The 26,563-nt window shown below is 40.7% G+C and overlaps 1 protein-coding gene across 1 annotated transcript in view; it reads left to right on the forward strand.

The window, feature by feature from the left end:
* The window catches only part of LOC132820308 (V-set and immunoglobulin domain-containing protein 1-like), a 31,385-nt gene extending 6,996 nt beyond the window's left edge, over positions 1-24,389 (forward strand). The window contains exons 3-8 of the mRNA XM_060832333.1: positions 810-953; positions 6,341-6,539; positions 19,782-19,961; positions 20,104-20,223; positions 22,840-22,981; positions 24,167-24,389. Of these exons, the coding sequence (XP_060688316.1) occupies positions 810-953; positions 6,341-6,539; positions 19,782-19,961; positions 20,104-20,223; positions 22,840-22,981; positions 24,167-24,389 (1,008 nt within the window). The remainder of the gene's footprint in view (positions 1-809; positions 954-6,340; positions 6,540-19,781; positions 19,962-20,103; positions 20,224-22,839; positions 22,982-24,166) is intronic.
* Positions 24,390-26,563: the final 2,174 nt, after the last annotated feature.

Below are 26,563 nucleotides of genomic sequence, written 5' to 3' on the forward strand. Positions count from 1 at the left end.
TAGATGATTTTGGATTTATCATGATTAACAAAATATTTCTTGCTTCAAAAGCAGGTGATATCGCACTTCCCCATGATTTGTCCACTCAATTAATTTGTCTCTGTCACTTTGTTACACATTTATGGTGCATCCAGTAAACGCCTGCACATACAATTCTATTTCTCCATCTCATGTTTTTGTTCCCATAATTTAGCTTTCTAAGCCCTAGTGTTAGTCTGGCACTGTAAACCCTCCTTTCTGAAATGCATTTCCCAAAGCTAGATGTGTTCTGTCCAAAGAATAATGGTGATAAACTGAGGGGCCAAAACAGGTGCCTGGGAATTGCCAATTACAAAATCCCTCAAATTAAAATAGTATCCAATTATGCCTCGTCTCTGCACCCTGTCTCGAAGTCCGTTTCTAACTCATAGTTTCAGTTTTATGGAATGTCCCTTCTTTTGACCATAACTTGTCCAGAACTTTATCAGAGGCGTTTTCCAAGTCCACATCATTACTTCTCTGCCTGTCATTCCATCTGAAATAGAGACGTGATATTTTCAACATTATGATCAAAGGCACAATTCCAAATCCAGAAAACTATGAAAATTCATGATTAATTCAGATGCAATTTCTTACCTAATGCTTTTGATATCCAAAATGGAAGCCATCGGTCCTGGAGATATGTTTGTCTTCAATCCCATGTTATTGAGTTACTGAGATCAAACCAGTAAATGACCACTGCCAGTCAATTCAAATCAATAAAATGGTTTAAATCAATATAAGTGGGATCTTCACTCGTACAGCATGACAAAATGTAAGCTTTTACATAGTCAGCTATCCAACCAGCACATTTCTACCAAATCCAGCAGACCTCCTGTGCTACTGGTTACAATGTGGATGACAGCAGCGTGATGCTTTGCCCCAAGACGGTACACATGTTTGATAGACGAGGATTGTGTAACTGGCAGCACCAGGTAAGTTCTGCTTCTGTGCTATGCACAGGCCATAGTGCAGAGCAATATAATTAAACACTTCTCCATATTCTCCATTTTGAATGTCAAGTCCACAGGATACATTATGATAGGAGGCAGGAAGAAAAGCTTCTTGGAGCAATAACATTTGCAAACGTGTTTGTTGTACCATGAAAAGAAGTTCTCATCTCAAGCTCCACTTAAATCCTGCACCGACATAATAATTCTCTGAAACCACTTGTACATTTTTTTGGGGGGAGGGTGAGAAAGTGGTTTGCATGTTATGATGGGGATAAAAGGAAGCTACAATGGGCCATAGATAGGTCGATTGACTATGCAAAAACTTGGCAGAATTAACTTAATGTAGGAAAGTGTCAGGTTGCCATAGGGCAGCTCTCTTGTTAGAGAGAGACAACTAATGGTGATTTAATCTGAGGACCACCACACCTCAGGCAAGGAAGAGGTTGAGAAACTGGGATTCTCATAGTAACCTCAGCTGATGCAGGAATTGAACCCATGTCATTAGCATCTCACTGAATCTCAAACCAGCTGTCTAGCCAACTGAGTGTGAGATCATGCACTTTGGTGGTTTGAATCAAACTATTATTTAAATGGAGAGCTTATCCAAAACAAATTGCAGCTTAGAAGGATCTGAGTGTTCTTCTGCAGGAAATTCAAAAGATTTTGCATGCAAATATAGCAAGTAATTAATACAGCAAGTAACTAAGAAGGCAATTGGAATTTTGGCTTTTATTGCCGGGAGTTGGGGATTAAAAATAGGAAACTCTTGTTACAAGTGTACAGGGTGTTGCTGAGGAAGTAACCTCAATTATATGAAAGCCCAGGAAGAGACTATCAGATTCTTATGACTGGAAGTTGAAGCCACTGTTAAATTAAACCTCATGGAGATGATAGAGAGGAGAAATTCTCTCTGATGTGAGTACTGTAAAGTATGCTTCGGTGATTACTTGGATTATATTTTTAATGTAGGCATCAAAAACTTTAAACTGTTGTATGAAACAGTTTACTTTATTCTATTTTATATTAGTTTATTTTGTGTAATAAACTGATGTTTTATTGTTAAAACAAAATTTACAACATCGCATCCTCATGTTTCATTGAAACCAAAGAAAATGATCAATGAGGCCAGATTTCAGTCTGAGATCTAACTTGTCCAGTAATAATACCAGCTGAGAATATAACAATAAAAACTAGCCGAGTTTAGCTAACGATGAAATGCAGGTGTATGCTGTTCATTAGCAAGATTCAGAACTCATCATTTTAGAACCTAAGGGAATAATCAGAAATGTAATTCTCAACTTTGAGAATCTGGTTTTCCATTTTTGCAAAAATTGCTTGACAGTGTCCATTACACTCAAGGGAGTGTCAAGTCCACACTTCACTTGGAGTTCAAGGACACTTACGAGTTGCATGCTTCTGCCAGGTTACTTTGTAAGAAGGGACACACACACATATCATGCATTTTTACAGAATTGTTGTTATGGCTCTTAGATTACTTTCCTAGTGTGCTTTTCACTTAGTTGGAGACTGCAAGCCTCAGTCTCCTTTACATTACTCTCTCAGTGCATTCTCACTGACTTCAGTGCTGACAGATAGAGAACCACTCCTGCGTAGCTTATTTGTTTTCTTAGCTCACAAGCCTCCATGGATTGCATTGCTTGTTAGTGTAGAGAAGGGAGGCAGGCATCTTGCCACAGTTGGAAGTACCGCACATCCAAAGGGATGCTCATGTGCCACGGTATGCTATGTCAATTATATGCCAGCAATGCAAATGGCAAAAATATGTGCTTCAAGCAAATGACCATGTGTGAAAGTCAAAGGGCAGCATTCTTAATAGGGTGAAGGGGGAACTACAATCAGCCAGAGGTACCACAAGTAGTGGTGTACCATAAGGATCTGTTTTGGGTCCACTACTGTTTGCCATTTTTATAAATGACCTGGATGAAGGTGTAGAAGGATGGGGTTAGTAAATTTGCAGATGACACAAAGACCAATGCAGTTGTGGATAGTGCCAAAGGATGTTGTAGGTTACAGAGGGATACAGATAGGCTGCAGAGCTGGGCTGAGAGGTAGCAAATGGAGTTTAATGTGGAAAAGTGTGAGGTGATTCACTTTGGAAGGAATAACAGGAATGCAGAGTATTGCGCGAATGGTAAGATTCTTGGTAGTGTAGATGAGCAGAGAGGTTTAAGTGTACATGTACATAGATCCCTCAAATTTGCAACGTAGGTTGATAGGTTTGTTAAGAAGGCATACGGTGCATTAGCTTTTATTAGTAGAGGGATCAAGTTTCGGAACTATGAGGTTATGCTGCAGCTGTATAAAACTCTGGTGCGGCCATACTTGGAGTATTGCGTGCAGTTCTGGTCACCACATTATAGGAAGGATATGGAAGCTTTGGAAAGAGTTCAGAGGAGACTTACTAGGATGTTGCCTGGTATGGAGGGAAAGTCTTAGGAGGAAAGGCTAAGGGACTTGAGGTTGCTTTTGTTAGAGACAAGGTTGCAAGGTGACATATTTGAGACATATAAGATTATCAGAGATTAGACAGGGTTGTCAGTGAAAGCCCTTTTCCTTGGATGGTGATGGCTAACATGAGGTGACATAGCTTCAAATTGAAGGATGGTAGATATAGGACAGATGTCAGTGGTAGTTTCTTTACCCCTAGAATAGTAGGGGCATGGAACACTCTGCCTACAACAGTTGTAGACTCGCCAAATTTACGTGCATTTAAATTGTCATTGGATGGGCATATGGACAAGAATGGAATGGGCTTCAGATTAGGTGGGCTTCAGATTGGTTTCACAGGGCCGAAAAGGTAGCCTGCAGAAAGCTCTTCCTACTCTCCAGCTACATGATTCCCCCAAAAAAGTTCCCAAAAGTTCAGTTACCTCATTAATGAGGGGGACAAGTGGAAGATTGAGTGAGAAAAGTCACTCACAGCCCTGGCAGACCAAGTGCAATAGATTTAACTCAACAAGACACTTTAACTGAAAATGGGAAAATTTCACCTGAGCAGAACATGGGATATTTCTGTTTCAGATATTGTATCCTTGTGACTTTTGAATAAAGTTGAATATGTGTCTGCCAGTGCTGAAAAAAGGAAACTTTTATTTTCCAATGCTAACTACCCAATAAGATTGGGTTGAGAGAAACTACTTTCAGTGTATTTAGGGTAGAGAAGAAATTTATATCTCATTGATCTGAACTGAGTTTAATCCATTCTCCCCAAGCAAAGTTCTAACCTGCTGTTTTACTGGAAAGGACTGGAGATTAAATTATGCCTCTCTGATAGGCATATTATGTACTTTTCCACCTTTTAACCCTTAGCTTTCGGGCTGCTCAAAGAGTTATCCCATTATGGTTATTTTTTGATCACACATGGGAACGCATAAGCCTGTCAAGCCTCACTTATTTTGAATGGTTTCTTTATCTTCTTGTAAAAGAGGAGTGATACAAAGTGCCTAGTACAACCCAAATATGCAAACAATTACATCTTTACACAGCAGAAGGCAAACAGTGCTCTTATTAATACACATTCAAACAAAGAAATTCAGTTTTCCACAGCTCTATGATGCAGCCCTTTTATCACTCATTCCACATCAAATTTACAAACAATGAATTCACTGAGGTGTGTAACGCGCAATTAAAATACAGCATTGAATTCCCAACTGATGGAAACATTTCCTCAACATTTCAAATAATACCTTGCTCCTTCCAGTTTACTGTTCAATTGATTTCTCTTTCTATTTGTCTGTTTTGCTTGTGTGATTTGTGTGTTCCTGAGAAGATAAGAATGAATGAAGCCATGTGACAGGGGTGAAATCATCTAAACTGATTACTGACCTCAAAATACTATAAGCAATATTTTTGTAGCTATTGCAAAAACAATAAGATCACTGAAAAACACAGATATTAGTTAGCTTGGTTGGCTTGATGGCTGGTTTACAATGCAGCGTGCTCAACTATGCAGGTTCAATTCCTGTACCAATTGAGGTTATCATCTCAATCTCACCTCTAACCTGAGAGATGCTGATCCTTAGCTTAAATTCACCACTGAAGGTCCCGCTGTCTCAGGAGAGCATAAGACTATGACAACTTTGCCTTTTATAAAATAACATTGAGTAATGTACTTTGCTAATGAAAGAAGTGAGTATTGAATGCAGGATGGTCTCAGAGTCAACCCTTGGTCTGAGCTGATTTAATATTATGCCAACCAGAGATACCCTATGAAATTATTATTGGACTAAATATCACTGACAGAAGCTTGATCAGGACTTCTTTGCTTGAATGTGATCCGATTACTGCTGCTGTATGTCTATGTATGGATGTTAGGAAAGGCGATTTAAAAATTCATTATTTCTAGCAAGATAGAATTGCATGGTAGAGAGGTTATGCCAAAGTTGTATACAATCTTGATTAGGCCACACTTGGACTGTTATACATTGTTCTGATCCCAATGGTATATGAATGTAGTGACAGTGGGAAGAGTACAAAATAGATTCCTTACCATAATAACAGAACTGAGAGGTTATAATTATCAGGAAACATTGGCCAGGCTAGGAACTCCTCTGGGAAAGAGAAGGTGAGAGATGATTTGAGTGAGGTGGAAGGTTATGATTGGGTAAACATAGAAAAGATATCTCCACTGGTGGTGAAGACCAGAATGAAGAACCAAAATCGTCTGGTAGGGAACTTGTATGAAGTTTTCTTTTAACTAGAAAATAATGAGAATATTGGGACAGGTTAGGTGAGGTGAGGTAGATGAGCAAGGCGCATGTGAGGTGACTAGCATAGGTAAAAATTAGAGTCACCATAGGGTTTGTCTCTCATTAGAGAGACAGCTTATGGTGAGTTAAGCTGAGGGTCACCACACTTCAGGCAGGGAGAGAGTTTGCGATGGAGAATCATTCACAGTAACCTCAATCAGTAAAAAAAATTGAACTCAGATACTACCTGTATCATTCCACATCATAAACCAGCTGTCCAACCAATTGAGCCAAACCAGGCCCAAGCAGAAGTGTCAAGGAATCAATGGCTAGAAAAAAGGAAGTCAACACAAACCAAGCAACGAAATAGAATCTAAGGCCTGAATATTTTAAATTCCAGAATTAGGCCCGTGCCTGAAATAGACTAAGTTTGCATCTAAACCTCAAAACAGCAACCCCCAGTATTTTTTCTTGTTTTATAATTAATCTTCATGTGGTGCATTGTTTAATTAGTGTTGTCTGTGCTGAATCAGGGAGCTGTTTCGTGCTGGGAGGAAATAATCCTGAGTTTGTGACTATTATTAATCCTATGTCCATCCTACATATTCCTATTAATTCTGTCTTCCAATGTCTTGTAACTTTTCCTGTTTTCATTTACAGATATATTTTTCTGAAGGCAAACAGATATACATAAACGAAGAGTTCAAAGGCAGATTAGTGGCTACACATGCCCCAGGAAATGCATCCATTACCATCGAGAAGCTGCGTCCGTCTGACACTGGGGATTACTTGTGTCAAGTTGATAATCCACCGGACTTTACAGGCACTAACATCAGATCAATAGTGCTCACAGTATTAGGTAGCTCACCTGTATCAATTTTCTTGTCACCATTTCTCACTCAATTTTCAAGTCTGTGATCATCAAATAGATTTTTAAAAAAAAATGTGTTCATGGGGTGTGGCCATCCTAATTTATTATTCATTCCCAGTAGCCAAAGGGCAGATATGGGTCACCACCTTGCAGTAAGTCTAAAGTGAAACATAGGCCAGATCAGTAAAGGATGGCTGATTGCCTAACCTAAAGGAGATGAGTGAACTACATGGGCTTTTATGACATTAACAAGGGCTACATTAGACTAGCCTTTTATTCCACATTTGTTTTAAATTTAATTCAGATTTCACTATCTGCCATTTCAGGATTTGAGCCCATGTCCTCTCATTAGCTAGGGCTGTGAAATACTAACCTATTTGCAGTAACGCAATACTATAAACTAGAACCTGTCCTGTCTACATTATCCCACACCTACAACTAACTTGTCAGTGAGCGTACCAAATCAGTGATGATTCTATGCATCTCTGGAGGGAATGGTTCACTCCATTTATGAACTCAACGGGGGAGATCAATGTGAAACAAGGCTCGGAAATGTGCAATAGGCAGCTCACATGTCCATTCACTCTTATAGTGCATTGCTCTGCTGAGGAAAGCTGCACAATGTGCTGTCTCTCACAGTTCAATTATGCCTTGGAGGAAGATGAAACATTTCAGGGCAATACAGGTTAAAGTCAGAGAGTCATAGAGATGTACAGCATGGAAACAAGCCCTTTGGTCCAACCCGTCCATGCTGACCAGATATCCCAACCCAATCTAGTTCCACCTGCCAGCACCCAGCCCATATCCCTCCAAATTCTTCCTATTGATATACCCATCCAAATGCCTTTTAAATATTGCAATTGTACCAGTCTCCACCACTTCCTCTAGCAGCTCATTCCATACATATACCACCTCTGTGAAAAAGTTACCCCTTACATCTCTTTTATATCTTTCCCCCCTCACCCTAAACCTCTAATTCTGGACACCCCCATCCCAGGGAAAGGACTTTGTCTATTTATCCTATCCATGCCCCTCATTATTTTGTAAACCTCTATAAGATCACCCCTCAGCCTCTGACGCTCCAGGAAAAACAGCCCCAGCCTTTTCAGCCTCTCCCTATTACTCAAATCCTCCAACCCTGGCAATATCCTTGTAAATCATTTCTGAATCCTTTAAAGTTTCACAACATCTTTCCGATAGAAGGAGACCAGAATTGCACGCAATATTCCAACCATAGCCTAACCAATATCCTGTACAGTCATGACATGACCTCTCAACTCCTGTACTCAATACTCTGACCAATAAAGAAAAGCATACCAAATGCCTTCTTCACTATCTACCTGCAACTCCACTTTCAAGGAGCTGTGAACCAGCACTCTTTGTTCAGCAACACTCCCTAGGACCTTACCATTAAGTGTATAAGTCCTGCTAAGATTTGCTTTCCCAAAATGCAGCACCTTGCATTTGTCTGAATTAAACTCCATCTGCCACTTCTCAGCCCAATGGCCCATCTGGTCCAGATCCTGTTGTAATCTGAGGTAACCCTCTTTGCTGTCCACTGCAACTCCAATTTTGGTGTCATCTGCAAACTTACTAACTGTACCTCTTATGCTCGCATCCAAATCATTTATGTAAATGACAAAAAGTAGAGGACCCAGTACCGATCCTTGTGGCACTACATTGGTCACAGGCCTCCAGTCTGAAAAACAACCCTCCACCACCACCCTCTGTCATAAAAACCTGACTGAGGTGGCATGAAAAACACTTGGCAATGGTACTTTCATTGCATGCTGCAACAGTACAAGCATTTTATTTACAGACTTGAATGAAAACCTAAAGGAATGCTCTGAAAAATGATTGCAACTAATAGAAGCTCTGCTTTCATTTAGCCATGCATTCGATTAGAGTTTGAGCACACCACAGCAGCTGCTGAGATTCGTAACAGTGATATTCCTCTTGCATGCAAGAATCAACAATTTTACACAGTTGTAACACTTGAAGTTGCAGATTTTGAAATCAAAGAACAGCGATAATTAAGCTTGATGAAATATCTTTTTCCTTACTATGTCTTCTTAAGATCATAAGACATAGGAGTGGAAGTAAAGCCATTCAGCCCATCGAGTCCACTCCGCCATTTAATCATGGCTGATGGGCATTTCGACTCCACTTACCCACATTCTCCCCATAGCCCTAAATTCCTCAAGACATCAAGAATCTATTAATCTCTGCCTTGAAGACATTTAGTGTCCCGGCCTCCACTGCACTTTGCGGCAATGAATTCCACAGGCCCACCACTCTCTGGCTGAAGAAATGTCTCTGCATTTCTGTTCTGACCCCCTCTAACTCTAAGGCTGTGTCCACAGGTCCTAGTCTCCTCGCCTAACGGAAACAATTTCCTAGTGTCTACCCTTTCCAAGCCATGTCTTATCTTGTAAGTTTTTATTAAGTCTCCCCTCAGTCTTCTAAACTCCAATGAATACAATCCCAGGATCCTCAGCCGTTCCTCGTATGTTAGACCAACCATTCTAGGGATCATCCATGTGAATCTCTGCTGGACACGTTCCAGTGCCAGTATGTCCTTCCTGAGGTGTGGGGACCAAAACTGGACACTGCACTCCAAATGGGGCCTAACCAGAGCTTTATAAAGTCTCAGGAGCACAACTGTGCTTTTATATTCCAACCCCCTTGAGATAAGTGACAACATTGCATTCGCTTTCTTAATCACGGACTCAACCTGCATGTTTACCTTTAGAGAATCCTCGACTAGCACTCCCACATCCCTTTGTACTTCGGCTTTACAAATTTTCTCACCATTTAGAAAGTAGTCTATGCTTTTATTCTTTTTTCCAAAGTGCAAGACCTCGCATTTGCTCACGTTGAATTCCATCAGCCATTTCCTGGACCACTCTCCCAAACTGTGTAGATCCTTCTGCAGCCTCCCCACTTCCTCAGTACTACCTGGCTGTCCACCTAACTTCGTATCATTGGCAAACTTCGCTAGAATGCCCCCAGTCCCTTCATCCAGATCATTAATATATAATGTGAACAGCTGAACTCTGAGGGACACTGCTTGTCACCGGCTGCCATTCCGAAAAAGAACCTTTTATCCCAACTCTCTGCCTTCTGTCAGACAGCCAATCCTTAATCCATGCCAGTAGCTCACCTCGAACACCTTGCTCAGCAGCCTCCCATGTGGCACCTTTTGGAAGTCTAGATAAACCACATCCACTGGGTTTCCCTGGTCTAACCTACTTGTCACCTCTTCAAAGAATTCCAACAGGTTTGTCAGGCATGACCTTCCCTTACTAAATCCATGTTGACTTGTTCTAATCAGACTCTGCTCTTCCAAGAATTTAGAAACCTCATCCTTAATGATGGATTCTAGAATTTTACCAACAACCGAGTGGTTAGGCTAATTGGCCTATAATTTTCCATCTTTTGTCTTGATCCTTTCTTGAACAAGGGGGTTACAACAGCGATCTTCCAATCATCCGGGACTTTCCCTGACTCCAGTGACTCTTGAAAGATCTCAACCAATGCCTCCACTATTTCCTCAGCCACCTCTCTCAGAACTCTAGGATGTATCCCATCGGGGCCAGGAGATTTATCAATTTTAAGACCTTTTAGCTTTTCTAGCACTTTCTCTTTTGTAACGGCAACCATACTCAACTCAGCTCCCTGACTCCCTTTAATTCTTAGTCTCAAAGGCAATCTAGCACATCATGATGCCCAAACCTGACCTAGGCCATTCCTAGTAAAGAACACAAAAAATGTTGCACAATTTTGGCCTCAATTATTTACAATAGTCATTAATAACTTGGAATAATGGCATAACAAATCAAATGTCCAAATTTGCTGACAACACAAAATTGGGCAGCATTGTAGACAGTGTTGGCGACAGCATAAAATTACAAAAGGATACTGATGGATAATGTGAAATGGGTAAAGCTGTGGTAGATGGATACTTAAGCAAGTACGAGGTTATTTATTTTGACCAGAAAAGGGATTGATCAGAGTGGGTTTTTTTTGTCAGAAGGAACAAAGTTAAATAAGTGACTGTCTGATGAGATTGGGAGTTTAGATGCGTACCTTTTTAAAATGTCATAAACAGACGCAGAAAATAATTACGGTGTCTCATGGAATGTGTATCTTCATATCTAAATGGCTGGAGCATAAGGATACAGACATTATGTTGCACTTATACAAAACCCTAGTTAGATCCCACCTACAGTATTGTGAGCAGATCTGAGAGGGATTCTGAGGAGATTCCCTCTGACTTTTTCATCATTAGTAACCCTTGAATGTTTCAGAGTGCATACAGTCTGCTAAGTTTCTCTGAAAAGTTCAATCTTCCTCCAAAACAGAGTTACCAGTGATGGAAGAGTCAAAAGGAAACTCCTCAGAATCCCTCTTAACCTGTTGACTATTATGAGGCTTCATTGCATAGCATTCAGATAAGATTTGCTGACTGAAGCCTGAAGAGATTTAGTTTGGTGAATGACTCACTGAATACTGCTGTTTCCTTAAGGTCAGTAGGACATTTAGTGTGTAGATAGTTGAAATGGGAATCCCCAACGATATCAGGCAGACAATCAAATGGATACTGAGACATTTATGCGGCAACACAGAAGGTCAAAAACTGCAAAAATAGCAAGGTCCACATCTCCTTTGCGCTAAGCTGAGGCTGCTTGCCAGATTACATCAGAATGCTAAACAATTAAACAAGTCCAAAGCTGCTCATTCATCCTAGAGGCAGGTTTGAGTGAGATTCTCTTTGGCCTCAGCCTCACTGATGAATTGCTCTACCATGCTGTCTTGGATGTTACCCCTGTCAATGCTGTGATCCTCACCTTCATCCTTAGAAATGTTCTGCTTCCAGGAAAGTGCCTTTCCAATTGTGAGGAGCACAGCTTGCAATAACGATGCAGGACATCCTTTCGGGCAATACAGCAAGACTCCGCCAAAGCAACACAGACATCGAAACTTCATTTTTCGGAGGCCCGTGTTCTGTTCCACAATGGCCCTCATGGAAGCTTGGGTGGCATTACATCCACATTCTGTGTCACTCTAAGGGGTTCGTCAAACTATCATGAGCCATGTTTGGAGGTTGCCTCTTGTAGTCCTCCCTGAATGGGTTGATGACCTTGGAAGGACTCAGCAACCTGTGAGTTCTCATTTCCCAGAATATTTGGTGCAGACCTCCATGATTTAGCATTGATGGCCCACAGGTTATTAAACATTGATGGAATGGAAGCCTTTTCTTTTGAATTGAATCTATTGTCACGTGTACAGAGGCACAGTGAAGAGCTTTGTCTTGCAAGCAATACAAGCAGATCACATTGTTAAGTAGCATAGGTAAGTAAATAATAGGTAAACAGCAGCAAAAACAAAAATACAGATATAGGCAAATGTTAAGAGTTTGTGAGTCCATTCAGTATTCTAACAACAGTACCTTCTCCTCGATGGTAGATGTTTTAGAAAAACATTGCCAGGATGGGATGGATCTTTAAGAATGTAGCAGGCCTGGTAGATGGATTCTATTGATGGGAGGTTGGCCTTTGTGATTGTCCAGGCCGAGTACACCACTCTCTGTAACCATCTCCGATCTTGAATGGTAGTTACCATACCAGGTAGTGATACATCTAGACAGAATGCTCTCGATGGCACACCTATAAAGGTTGGCAAGGGTATTCACCGTCATGCCAAATTTCCTCAGCTACCTGAGGAAGAAGAGACATTGTTGGGCCTTTGTAACCAGTGCGTCCACACGAAGAGTCCAAGAAAGCTTGTTGTGGATGACCACTCCCAAGAATTTGACCTCTCCATTCATTCCACCTCTGTGCTGTTAACATGTAGGGGGGCTTGAGTAAGATCCCACTGAAAGTCAATAATGAGTTCATTGATTTTGTCAGCATTGAGAGCTAGATTGTTCTCAGTGCACCATTATTCCAGGTCTTCCACCTCCCGTTTGTAGTCTGTTTCATTGCCATCTGAGATTCAACTATGGGGGTGTCATCAGTGAACATGTAAATGGCATTGGTCTGGTATTTGGCGACACAGTCATGAGTACACAGTGAGTACAGTAGAGAGCCGATTATGCGCCCTTGGGAGGCTCCTGTGTTGAGTGTTAGTGAGGATGAAGTATTGTCCTCAATCTTCACTGATTGTGGCCTGTGGGTCAGAAAACTGAGAATCCAGGAGCAGAGAATAGGGCTTAGTCCGAGATCACTAAGTTTAGTAATCAGTCTTGAGGGGATAATAGTGTTGAAGGCTGAACTGTAGTCAATGAGTAGGATTCTTACGTAGCTGTTCTTAATGTCAAGATGTTCTTGGGAAGAGTGAAGGGCAAGAGATATGGCATCTGACATGGATCTGTTGGTCCGATAGGCAAATTGGAGTGGGTCAAGAGTAGTGGGGAGGCTGGAGTTGATTAATGTCGTGGCCAGCCTTTCAAAGCACTTCATGACCACCAAAGTTATGGCCACTGGGTGGTAGTCATTGAGACATGCTGCATGAGTCTTCTATATACAGGGATGATGTTGACTCTCTTGAAACAGGCAACGTTGCAGGTTGTTACTCATGTACTCTCAAAGCAACTGTGTGCAGTCAATAGCACACTGCACATGGGGGAAGGCAGCATTGGTGGAGAAACCCACAACCTGAGCTAATTGACTCTCCTCATCATAGGAGAAGGATATAATGAGCGATTTTCTGGAGAAAATGACTTCAATCCTTGGGGTTAAAGTTTGGGAGCTGCTATATGAAATCCCAGATACTCCTTGAAATGAGTTGCTGGCTTAAAAATTCACAAATGCTGATAGGATTGCCTTACCATCTTTCTGAGTGACGGTGCTGCTCCAGTTTGGTGATACTGACCTGGGATACCTTTAAGCAGTCCCTGCACTCTCTTTCAGGCCATTGAAGAAAACAACAATGAGGCCTGTAGATTTGGGATCTTATCATTCCCTGCCACTTCTTTCATGGATCTACACTTGCTGTGTCTTTCTCTCGAGGCTATGCAGCAGCTACTGGAGGTTGCTCTTCTTGCCAGCCTTGCTGATGAAGTTTTAATCACTGAGTCCTTCTATGTTGTCCTCAGAATTGCATCATGGCCACAAGGTCTCTAGCCATGGAAACAATCTCTATAGAGATCCATGAGTAGATCAACCCTAGGAAATGTCAGAAAGATAATTCACTTTTCCTGAAGGAATCCATGTGTCCTCACATCTATCATATGTCACAGTGTGACATGAAGGCTTTCCAAGGTTCTCGCTGTCATTCCTCGATAAGGGCCATTAACATATATCACTTTATCCAATGCACTTTGTACACCTAAAGTTTGCATGCTACTTTGGGAGTAGAATTCTGATAGTAAGCCACCTTTTTAGCAAAAAAAGCAAAGCTCCCTTAAACAACACAGACCCTTCCGAATTGCAGTTCAATGTGTGAATGTGGCACCTGTGAAGCATTATCTCCCATTATGAAGTATTGAATGTGCTTGTGAAACAAAAAATTCAGGCAACGCTTTTAAGTGTCTTCATCTCATTGTACTTGCTTAGCTGACACTGCAAGGAGGCGGTTAGTACATGCAATGTAATGGTTATGATTGCTTGAGGCTATCATAGTTCTCCCACATTCTTGGATAATGGATGATCAGCCAATGAAGTATGAATTGAAACTAGATAGCTGGTATTACTGAATTAATGGAGACATGATTACTACAATTATCATAGCCAGGCCTCAAATTCCAAAAGTAGTACTTCATTCCCCAAAGAAAAAAATGTAACTTAATCTCTGAAGAAAGGTCACTGAACTTGAAATGTTAATTTCGCTTTCCCGCTTCAGGTGCAGCCAGGCCTGCTGTGTTTCTGCCTGTTTTATATGCAGTGCCAGCTATATTGTGTAGTTATTGTGTGATTGTCTCCTGATGCAACATGCCAAGATTTCAGCCTGAATAATTTGCAAGTTCTGGCTGTGCCACATAAATTATTCCCTTCGTTCATGTTCCTTTTTGTGCTGTGGTCCCTATGATCTTCCAACTTTCCCCTGTTTTCACTGTACCTTTTTACATTAATCTTAATTTCTTCACTTAACCCTGTGCTCATGACTTTTTACGTTCCCTTGTTAGCCCCAAGTAGAGACCAGGGATCCTGTGACCTGTTTGAACCCTGCTTTCCAGAGTTTCTCTCCTTAATCCTTGATCCCCTTCCAATCATGAACCTATCTATCTTTGTTTTAAGTATACTCAATGAGTTGGTCTCGAAACAGCATTCTGCGCTATGGGTTTCCTTCTAAATGAAGAAATTCCTCCTGATATTAGTTCTAAATGGTCATCCCTTCATTCTGAGGTTGTGCTCTCAGGTCCTAGTCTCCTAATTGTGGAAATATCTTTTCCAGTCCATCCTAACCAGGCCTCTGCGTATCCTCTAAGTTTCAATCAGATACCTCCTCATTCTATTCATTGTAAGGTCTCACCCTACTATTTATCATTTATTTCAGCTTTCTAGCCTCTTTTCTTCAGTGATGGTCACATAGTGACCATTCCTTCACTGAGCCAGTACAATGAAACCCACCCCTTGAGTTATCTGCTTTTCCAGACCTCCATCCACTTACCCTGACAAGCAACCTGACTATTATTGAGCAATACTCCAAGAAAGATTGCTACTTACCTCCTGGACACCCTTGACTGATCATAGTCTCAGGCCCTGAACCCTGATTGTCCTTCCTGTAATCCATAGACCGGTTGCACTTGCAGGACTCAAACCTCAAGCCTCAATTTATGCATAGGGGGACACACCCTGATCTCCAAAGTAAAATGCTGGATAGTTGAAATGGCAGATGAGTTGTATGGCATTAATGTCAATGGGAAAATTTTGATGTCACTGTTTAAGGGTTGAGGGGAAAATTGTAAAAATATTGCAAGAACACACATGCACAATTCTTTGGGTTGGCAGAATTTGTGGTTACCACATCAATTCCTTTGCTGCGTGGCTATGGGAAAATGATGAGATTTTATATTTTGTGGGGAAATTTAAAGAGTCATAGTCAGGATAATTTTGAGCATCTTCCTAATAGTGGCACATACAGAGCAATATTAGTAGAGGTTTCCAGTGTTGTTTCTTGTGTGGGATAATCACAGCTAGTTCCCTTTCCTCTGTAGGGCACAAGGGAACTTGTGTTTTATGGCAATCCCCCAGCTTCCTGTTTATCTTTATTGATAATAGCTTTTTATTTCCAGATTTATTCAAAGTAAATTTAGATTGTTAAATTTCCATTGTGTGATTTGAATTTGCATGGTCCTGAATTAATAATCCAGTTAGAGCACCATTATGCTGCTGAATGCAAATTGATACTTGGAAACAAAATATAAAGGCCAATTCAAAGGCTTTCTGGAAATCCAAATAGGTCATATCCACTGGCTCTCCTTTGTCTAACTTGCTCCCCAAAGAACTCTAACAGATTTGTCAGGCATGACCTCCTCTTGACAAAGCTGTGCTGAGTCAGCCCTATTTTACTACACACTTCCAAGTGCTCTGCAATCTCATTCTCTAAAATCTTATAAGTGATCAAGATCAGGCTAACTGTCTTATAATATCCTGTTTTCTGACTCCAGTGATTCTTGAAAGGTCACCACCTCTTTAAACAGGTGTGTTACATTAGTGATTTTCTTGTCTTCTGGAACCTTTCCTGACTCCAATGATTCTTGAAAGCCCACCAGCATTGCCTCCACAATCTCCTCAGCTATCTTGTTCTGAACTGGACTGTAGTCCATCTGGTCCGAGTGATTTATCCACGTTCAGGCTTTTCAGCTTTCCAGCAATTTTTCCTTAGTGGTGGCCACTACACTCACCTCTTCCCTTTAACTCTCTTGAACTCTGTGCTGCTGATGTCTTCCACCATGAAGATTGATACAAAATACTATTCAGTTTGTCTGTCATTTCTTTGCTCCCAATTTCTACTTCTCCAACCTTATTTTCCAATAGTCCAATGTCCACTCTTGCCTCTCTCATCTTTTATATAGCTAAAAAAACCTTACAATTTTCTTTTATATTACAAGTGAGCGTACCCTAATATTACATCCTGTTTCCACTTTTCGTTTTTAAGTTATCTTCTGCTGATTTCTAAAGGCTTCCCAACCCTCTGTTTGAAATGGGTATAGTTACAAAAGACTCCTGCACTAGCTGCCAACCTGTCTTTCCTTACCTGAAATTAACCCATCTATGTGACTGTATCTGAGAATTTCCCCTCTTCCTATAACTGCCATCCATCACATACTGTTGCTGTAACAAATTCATCATTGCTTCTAACTGTCTTTCCAACCAATCCATTTGATCTGATAAGATTTGCAACCAACAATATTTATGGCAGATATAATCTGCAGTAACCCTTAAACTGTCTTTAATCTCCCACATCTGACAAGAAGTACATATCACTCTACTAAAGGCCATTTTTGCTCCTTCACAATCTACAGACCCAGAAAATAACACAATCTTATTCCTCAATAAACACTGCCCCAGATTAAATTAATAGTTACGGTTTATGTTTTAAGTTCAATCTAGAGACATATCTCCAAAAACATATAATCAAGAGAGAACCCACGCTACTCACCATTGCAGACTTTCTGTAGGCCACACTTAAAACAACAATTAACTTATCTGATTCTGTGCTGTGAACTTCGCCCAACAGTTCCTCCAAGATCAGTTGTGAATTTCACTGTTTGTTAATTTTCAAAGATGCACTCCGTTGTCCAGTGATACATGAATTCAAACAGCAAAGGCAGTGTCAGTTTCTTTCTTTCTCTCTCTCTCTCTTTCTCTCTCCTGCACTGGCCTCACCATGTGCTTTGTTTGCCTGTTCTTCTCCCTTTTAAAACTGCTGTTGTTTTGACATTTTTTCCTAAAGTTCCAAAACAATGCCACAACATATTAAACAGTAATTGCTGCTCTTGGAATTCGAGGTGACTGAGGTGTCAATGGGGGAGCACTTTGGGGCCAGCGACTATAATTCTATTAGATTTAAAATAGTGATGGAAAAGGATAGAGCAGATCTAAAAGTTGAAGTTATAAATTGGAGAAAGGCAAATTTTGACAGTATTAGGCAAGAACTTTCGAAAGCTGATTGGGGCAGATGTTCACAGGTAAAGGGATGGCTGGAAAATGGGAAGCCTTCAGAAATGAGATAACAAGAATCCACAGAAAGTATATTCCTGTCAGGGTGAAAGGAAAGGCTGGTAGGTATAGGGAATGCTGGATGGCTAAAGAAATTGAGGGTTTGGTTAAGAAAAAGAAGGAAGCATATGTAAAGTATAGACAGGATAGATTGAGTGAATCCTTAGAAGAGTATAAAGGAAAAAGGAGTATACTTAAGAGGGAAATCAGGAGGGCAAAAAGGGGACATGATATATCTTTAGCAAATAGAAATAAGGAGAATCAAAAGGGTTTTTACAAATATATTAAGGACACAAAGGTAACTAGGGAGAGAATAGGGCCCCTCAAAGATCAGCAAAGTGGCCTTTGTGTGGAACTATAGAAAATGGGGGAGATACTAAATGAATATTTTGCATCAGTATTTAGTGTGGAAAGGATATGGAAGTTATAGACTGTAGGGAAATAGATGGTAACACCTTGCAAAATGTCCATATTACAGAGGAGGAAGTGATTAATATCTTGAAACGGTAAAGGTGAATAAATCCCCAGGGCTTGATCAGGTGTACCTGAGAATTCTGTGGGAAGCCAGAGAAGTGATTGCTGGGCCTCTTGTTGAGATACTTGTGTTATTGATAGTCACAGGTGAGGGCTGAAAATGTGTTGCTGGTCAAAGCACAGCAGGCCAGGCAGCATCTCAGGAATAGGGAATTCGACGGTTCGAGCATAAGCCCTTCATCAGGAATGAGAGAGAGTAGCCAAGCAGGCTAAGATAAAAGGTAGGGAGGAGGGACTTGGGGGAGGGGCGATGGAGGTGGGATAGGTGGAAGGAGGTCAAGGTGAGGGTGATAGGTTGGAGTGGGGTGGGGGCGGAGAGGTCAGGAAGGAGATTGCAGGTTAGGAGGGCGGTGCTGAGTTGAGGGAACCGACTGAGACAAGGTGGGGGCAGGGGAAATGAGGAAACTGGAGAAATCTGTATTCATACCTTGTGGTTGGAGGGTTCCCAGGCGGAAGATGAGGCGCTCCTCCTCCAGCTGTCGTGTTGTTATGTTCTGCCGGTGGAGGAGTCCAAGGACCTGCATGTCCTCGGTGGAGTGGGAGGGAGAGTTAAAGTGTTGAGCCACGGGGTGGTTGGGTTGGTTGGTCCGGGCGGCCCAGAGGTGTTCTCTGAAGCGTTCCGCAAGTAAGCGGCCTGTCTCCCCAATATAGAGGAGGCCACATTGGGTGCAGCGGATGCAATAGATGATGTGTGTGGAGGTACAGGTGAACTTGTGGCGGATATGGAAGGATCCCTTGGGGCCTTGGAGGGAGGTGAGTGTGGAGGTGTGGGTGCAAGTTTTACATTTCCTGCGGTTGCAGGGGAAAGTGCCGGGGGTGGAGGTTGGGTTGGTGGGGGGGTGTGGATCTGACGAGGGAGTCACGAAGAGAGTGGTCCTTGCGGAACACTGATAGGGGAGGGGAGGGAAATATATCCTTGGTGGTGGGGTCCGTTTGGAGGTGGCGGAAATGACGGCGGATGATACGTTGTATGCGGAGGTTGGTGGGGTGGTAGGTGAGAACCAGTGGGGTTCTGTCTTGGTGGCGGTTGGAGGAGCGGGGCTCAAGGGCGGAGGAGCGGGAAGTGGAGGAGATGCGGTGGAGGGCATCGTCGATCACGTCTGGGGGGAATCTGCGGTCCTTAAAGAAGGAGGCCATCTGGGCTGTGCGGTGTTGGAACTGGTCCTCCTGGGAGCAGATGCGGCGGAGACGAAGGAATTGGGAATATGGGATGGAGTTTTTGCAGGGGGCAGGGTGGGAGGAGGTGTAGTCCAGGTAGCTGTGGGAGTCAGTCGGTTTATAGTAGATGTCTGTGTTGAGTCGGTCGCCCGAGATAGAGATGGAAAGGTCTAGGAAGGGGATGGAGGAGTCTGAGACAGTCCAGGTGAATTTAAGGTCGGGATGGAACAAGTAGGTCAACATTCTCAGCGAGAGTGAAACATGAACTAATAAACAAGGTTCTGCAAAACAATTTCACACCCAAAAAGATTTCAATAACATCAAATGTTCTATCATTTTGCCTCAATAATCTTTGTTTAATGCATTTCAGTTGAAGCACTTTATTTTGTTATAGTTCCACCCTCAAAGCCAACGTGTGGTATTGATCCTCATCCTGCGAAGACCGATGCAGCAATACTAAACTGTCATTCTAACCAAGGTGTACCGACTCCAAAGTATCACTGGATGGAAATTGTTAACAATGTTCATCAAAATATTTCTGGCCATTCTGGTAAGAATCAAAAACAAAATTATTTTAAATATTCAATAATGCAGTAGCTAAGTAACAGTTTTTTTCCAGTTTTTCCCATTTAGTTGTTCCATGATTAGTCTTCTCACTCATTTTCTCACATTTATTTTGTTTTATTTTTAAGATCCAAGAACTGGAATATTGACCATTTCAAATGTTTCACAACATGAACATGGTATTTACCAATGCACAGCATTCAATAGTTTGGGAAACATGACATGTACTGTCGATCTGTCAGCACTCTGTAAGTAAAGTTAAGACCTTGTTAAACTTAGGCATATAAGGAGAGTGGGAAAATTTGTTAATAAGACCATTGTTAATAGCAATGGAAACTGTAAAGATTGTAATGAGGTCAGCCAGGTGAACCTCTATGAGTTCCCTGATTGTGACTGTTATTCTTGTCCAATCAGGGAGCCCTGGCTGACAGATAAGATTAGATTAGATTACTTACAGTGTGGAAACAGGCCCTTCGGCCCAACAAGTCCACACTGACCCGCCGAAGCGCAACCCACTCATACCCTTACATTTACCCCTTACCTAACACTACAGGCAATTTAGCACGGCCAATTCACCTGACCCGCACATCTGTGGACTGTGGGAGGAAACCGGAGCACCCGGAGGAAACCCACGCAGACACAGGGAGAACGTGCAAACTCCACACAGTCAGTCGCCTGAGTCGGGAATTGAACCTGGGTCTCAGGCGCTGTGAGACAGCAGTGCTAACCACTGTGCCACCGTGCCGCCCACAAAAACAGGAGTGTCAGACATCCTGTTCACTCTGACAGCTGGCTCTGAGGGAGCTGAATCATTGTCAAGGGCTCTCCACATGTAACTAAAGGTTGACTTGGTAATGGGATATCAGCCTCTGCGAACTTAGTTCAGAGCCAATTTTCAATGATCAGTAGAGTAGTGCAGATTAGTAACAGTAAAAATTTTAACATCAAGACAGAAATTTAATGTCAACTTTTAATTGGGAGTCGAGAAACTGACAGACAGAGCAATTTTGTAATCCAAATGCAAAAGTTGCATTATTAATTTTTCATAACTAGATTTTATTTGTTGCACTATATATGTACATTAGTTACATTGAAGTTATGGGGGAAAGTAGAGTGATAGCTTGCTCTAGAAGTAAAGGGAGAAATGTGTCAGATTGATTTAAGGGAAATGAAAAATGAATCCAGTGAGAGATATTTCATCCTCAATGGATTAGAAGGAGTTAACGTCAACTGAGATGAGAAGGACAGTGGAGAAATGTGAGAGAACAGAATGCCACAGTGAATGTGGATTACTTGTACAATTATCAATGAGAATGTTAGAAGTAGGAGAACAATTATTGATAACTTTTTGGGAAACTTATGGTTTGTAAAAATCTAAATATCAAATTCTTTGTTTTACTTCAATTTTGAAGGATAAGGATGTCATGTTAACCTATTAACAATGGGGAAATTTGGCTCACTCAGCTGGCTGGATAGCAGTTTGTAATGCAGAGTGCTGTCTACAGCGTCAGCTCAGTTCCTGCACCAGTTGAGATTACAATAAAATGACCCTGAGGTCCACTGATTATGGCTCTCGGCTGGCTCTCTGGCTCTGGCTCTCTCTCTCTCTCTCGTTGCTCTCTCTGTCTCTCTAATGGGAGAGCAGTCCCATAGTCTGGTGAGGTTACAATGACTCTTACAAATTTAACACTTTCTGGGAGAGTATTTCCTTATATCTCTAATTTCATGACATTGATGTTTGAATTTTTTCCCTTTAAGCTGTTTATTATTTTCATCCTCCACACAACTCTTCCTGGAATGATACAGAATGTTGAGCTTCTTTATAGTATAGTGTGTTACAACTTCACCTCAAATATCATAAAATTGCAATTTTGAGTTGTCCCTTTTTATGAGGCATTTCCAAAACAATTCAGTAGTGTTTGCTAGTTTTCTCAGCAATGTAAGAGTGGCTGTTTGGTATTACAGAACTTGAGTACTGCTGAAAGATAATATACATTTTGTCAAAACTTTTTGTCTTGGAATCATCAGGGCAATTCACAAGAATTACTAAAGTAAAGGGAAAATGACATTTATACTGTATCACAGGAATGTACTGAACAAGTGGACTCTGGCTGCCATTGAGAAAGCATAAGTTAAATAATGATTGAAAAACCAAGTGCCAAGCTTTTTTTTAACTTTTAGACAGGCAGGTTGACTCTGGTTAAGGGCAGCATGGTGGCTCAGTGGTTAGCAAAGCTGTCTCTCAGCATCAAATTCGATTCCAGCCTTGGGTGACTTCTGTGTGGAGTTAGCACATTCTCCCCATGTCTGCGTTGGTTTCCTCCGGGAGCTCCGGTTTCCTCCCACAGAACAAAGATGTGCAGATTAGGTGAATTGACCATGCTAAATTGCCAACAGTGTTCAGGGATGTGCAGGTTAGGTGCAATAGATCAGGAGTAAATGTAGAGTAATAGGGTAGGGGAATGGGCCTGGGTGTGTTACTCTTTGGAGTTTCGGTGTGGGCTTGTTGGGCCAAATAGCCTGTTTCCATACTGTAGGGACTCTATGGTCAAGACTTTGCCCTGAAATATGGACAAAAAAATAGATATAATTAATTTTGTTGATTTGAAATAGGTGAAATGTGTACATATTCCTTCTGTTTGCAAAGGACAATGTCCTGTTTACTAAAATGTAATTTCTAGTATGTACAAGCAAGTGATACTGTGAATCCAACTCCCAGTCCTAAACTAGCTGCTAGCATAATGCTTCTCACATTCTAGATTCACATCTAATGTTGGTTGCATCAAGTATCTGCCAATGGCCTGACAGGATGGATCAAACTATTTACTGATTCTACTTTATCCCCATTTTCTTCTTCTTTGAAGTAGCTTCTGAGAATGATCATGTTATAGGAGCCATAATTGGGGCAATTCTGGCAGCAATTGTGATTGGAGCAATTGTCTGGGTAATTGCAAAGAAGACAAAGAAGAGGGCTAAGAAAAATATGGAGAAAGATACTGAATTTCAGTGAGTATTATTTTCGATTCTATTCTTAATATTTCAAGCTTCAAGTTTCACAAAGGCTTTCTTTTGCCTGTTTCTTTATCTGTTATCAACTCAATAACAAAAAGAGAACAAAGCATTAGATTTTATCCTCTCCTAAAAACATGCTTTCATTGAGTGCCTATCAGCTGAACTACCTCCCAGCCTGATTGTTGTGAACATCCCGCAAACAGTTCCCATCTAGAGCACATTAGTTGATTGCACCCAGATAACAGTCAGGCTTTAATACCTGCCTGAGTTCTAATAGAGCAAGGAACTCAGGCATTAATTGTCATCAAGATTGAGACCATGCATTAAACTTCTCTCATTACCTCTGGTGATCAATCAAATATCTACTTTCTCCCCTCAATCCCCTACGCTATTTTGGAATTTGCATCTTCTCTCTAGCTGCTTCACTATCTGCATTCTCTATCTGCGAGCATCTTGTCCACAAGACCATATTCCTTGACCTTGAACATATTCCCACAAAACTGCTGACCATGAAACTTCCTTTCCTGGCCTCCACATTAACTGATACAATTAGCAGTTCTCTAGAGAATACAATCTGGAGGTATTAGTTTCGAAAGTACTTTGGCAATAGCCAGTGCTACATAATCATCACTCCTTTCAACCTGTCCACTATCTCAAAAACTATCACTGAAATTGTCAGACTGCTAACTAGTCTGCCAATAAGTACAGATTTAGTAGTTATTTGTTCCAGCTAATTATAGGGTAGACAATAGCCAATTTCTTTAGTTCTGCAATAAAATTTGTTCCCTAGCCATCGACTCCATCTCCTTATCTATGAATTGCTTGAGGCTAAAATAGACTGTTCACTAGCTTCATACAGTTTATGCTCAGTTGAACTTCTGACTTCATATGTATCCCATCACTAAGGCTGAATACTTGAACCTACATAACATTGTACATAGTCCTATAGTATTGCTGATATTTTCTGGTTAGGCTCCTATCTTCAGATCATAATCTGACTGAGAACCTTTGTCTAGCTCCTGTCAATAGGATTGCGTTCCAGATACATACAATACCATAAACTAGGATTGAAGTTAAACTTGAGGGAAAAATGTTTGTCAATTTGCTTTCTCACTCACACGGAAAATGCAATACAGCTGTAAAGAATATCATAATTGTTCATTTTTTTTTTCTCTCAAGGGTCAAACAAGAACCTAGGAAAACATCTACTACATATGCATCTGTCCCCACTGATCATGCCTCAGCAGCAGCAACAAATGCGACTGATGCTCAGTTGTCAGAGGCATCTGAGATACACAGCCATCCAAATGAAACTCCACTTTTGAGTGAAAATGTTGTCCCCTCTGGCACTGAAAAAACACCAAATGAAGAGATTGAGGGAGTTGGTACACATGCCGTTTAGTTTACCCTTTTTTTGCCAAACTGGTGTACTACTTCAGCAGTGTCAGAATCGAAGTCCTACACATGACATATTTTTATACACCAACACATTCCATTATAATACACATCTACTATTGACAATGACTCTGGCAATAAACTGATTTGCCAATTGTAATTGCATTTGCAACAATTATGTCCAGGCCAAATAACTAAAGTAACCATTCAAGTTAATTTGCTGTAAAATTGACCTAGGTATATTTTGCTTGTGTAAAGTTTACTTTTCTAAACTTTCCCAAAATAATAAAATGATTTTTATTTTACTTTGCACACAAGTCAAATTATTCATACCCAAAAGTCCTCTTTAAACATAAATGCCAGATATCCTAACACCCCATATGATTGACGTGCCACCTGATGTTTCTAGACCAATGACTAAAACAACATAAGTGTTTCAATTCAGATTTTACATTTGACTAATGCACAGAGTGAGTAGTGGGATCATACAATTGCATCAGTATTTCTCAATCAAGCTGGGGATAAATGAATCCAAATTCCCACTTCTCGCTACTCTGTAAACACTAACTTTGAAATCAACTTGGCTGAAATTCTTTTATTGAATAATTTGTTAACATTCACTAACGAGATTTATACAGAAATTGTGTTTACTTCAGTGAGTTATGTACATAGAGAAATTGTGAGTTGGCTTTTTAAGATATGTGCCGCTTAGTTAAGTAGGGAAAATATGGGTGGCATTTTGGGCCCATAATTCTTATTACTGAAAATTACTTGTACAACGGTGGAAAGTGGTTCCTGAATATGGAATTAATGTTATTTTAGACAAATCATTTAAAAGATAGTTCAACTGCTAAGTAAATATGAAAGGGGCTGAAGAAAAGAATATCAAAATTGGATTTGAATAATTAGCTCCATGTAGTAAGCATAACAGCTAATGTGCCTTTTGGACACTGAAATCTTCTTGCTGATCAAATTCATTTCATCATATCTTACTGCATTTCAAAATCAATCTCATTTTGAAAATACTTTGATAATAGACTGACTAATGTAAATTAGAAACTGCACTAGCCCATGGGCGACTCCCTTTAAAACCAAATTAATCCAATTTAAGGCATAAGAAACTTAGAAGCTGTGCATACTGGATATTTTGTTCAGTGTTCAGCATTGCTTATTATTTTCATACAAGAACAGAAAAATTAGTTGATGATAATGTAACCAATGTAATTTTTCAAAAGTAAAAGGGTTTCTATGTAAAGTTGTCCAGGTTTTAAAGATTTCAAATGCATTCAAGATCATGTAGTAATAATTTTACAAACGCATTTCCAGGTGATATCTTTTGTGACAAAGTGATTTTTGAAAAGTGTTGAAAAAAATATAAGGTACCTTTCTCAAATTTTATAATACCAATCCTACTGGATTAGCTGTGTGTCTGTATCAATTTTATAAACTTTCTTAATGCACTGATGGGGAAAAAATGTGTTACGTCTGCAGTTTAAACCATGCCAGGCAGATTACATTGACTCTCTGTGTGGTACTTAGGAACAGGAGCAAGCCATTCAGCCCAGTGAGCCTGCTGCCCCACTTAAAATGTACGTGCTTGATTGAATACCTCAACGCCTTTTACACATAATCCTTTCCACAATGGTAATTGGAAATCTATCCATCTTTACCTTAAGCATATTCAAAGATTCAGCTTCTGCAGATCTTTAGGATAGAGAATTTCAAAGATTCACAACCCCCTACCAATAGGCAATGATATTCATGAGGAAAGCTGTGCAGCAAAAGGGAACAGGCAAGACTGTGAAGTTGAGGATCATCAGACCAGCCATGATCTCATTGAATGGTGCAGCATACTCGAAAGGCCGAATGGCCTACTTCTGCTTTGATGTTTTACAGTCTTGTGGTCTTATTAGCATGCTAGGTAGAATCCCACAATGCTGTCTGTCCCTGGGAAATGGGCATAATCTACTTAGCAGCACTTCATGAATTAATTTCTCTCTATCGTTACATATGGCTTTTGTACAGATACACACGCTGATACAAGAGCAGAAGTGGAGTAACCTGTGAGAATAGGGGATGTTTATAAGCTTGAAGTGCTGTTAGCGTGAAATGATGTGTAGAAGTTATTTAAATAAAGCGAGACATTTTAAACAGACAATGAGCAATTAAATGATGTTGTGG

The sequence above is a fragment of the Hemiscyllium ocellatum genome, chromosome 11 (genome assembly GCF_020745735.1).
Source record: "Hemiscyllium ocellatum isolate sHemOce1 chromosome 11, sHemOce1.pat.X.cur, whole genome shotgun sequence".
In the NCBI taxonomy this organism is placed as follows: domain Eukaryota; kingdom Metazoa; phylum Chordata; class Chondrichthyes; order Orectolobiformes; family Hemiscylliidae; genus Hemiscyllium; species Hemiscyllium ocellatum.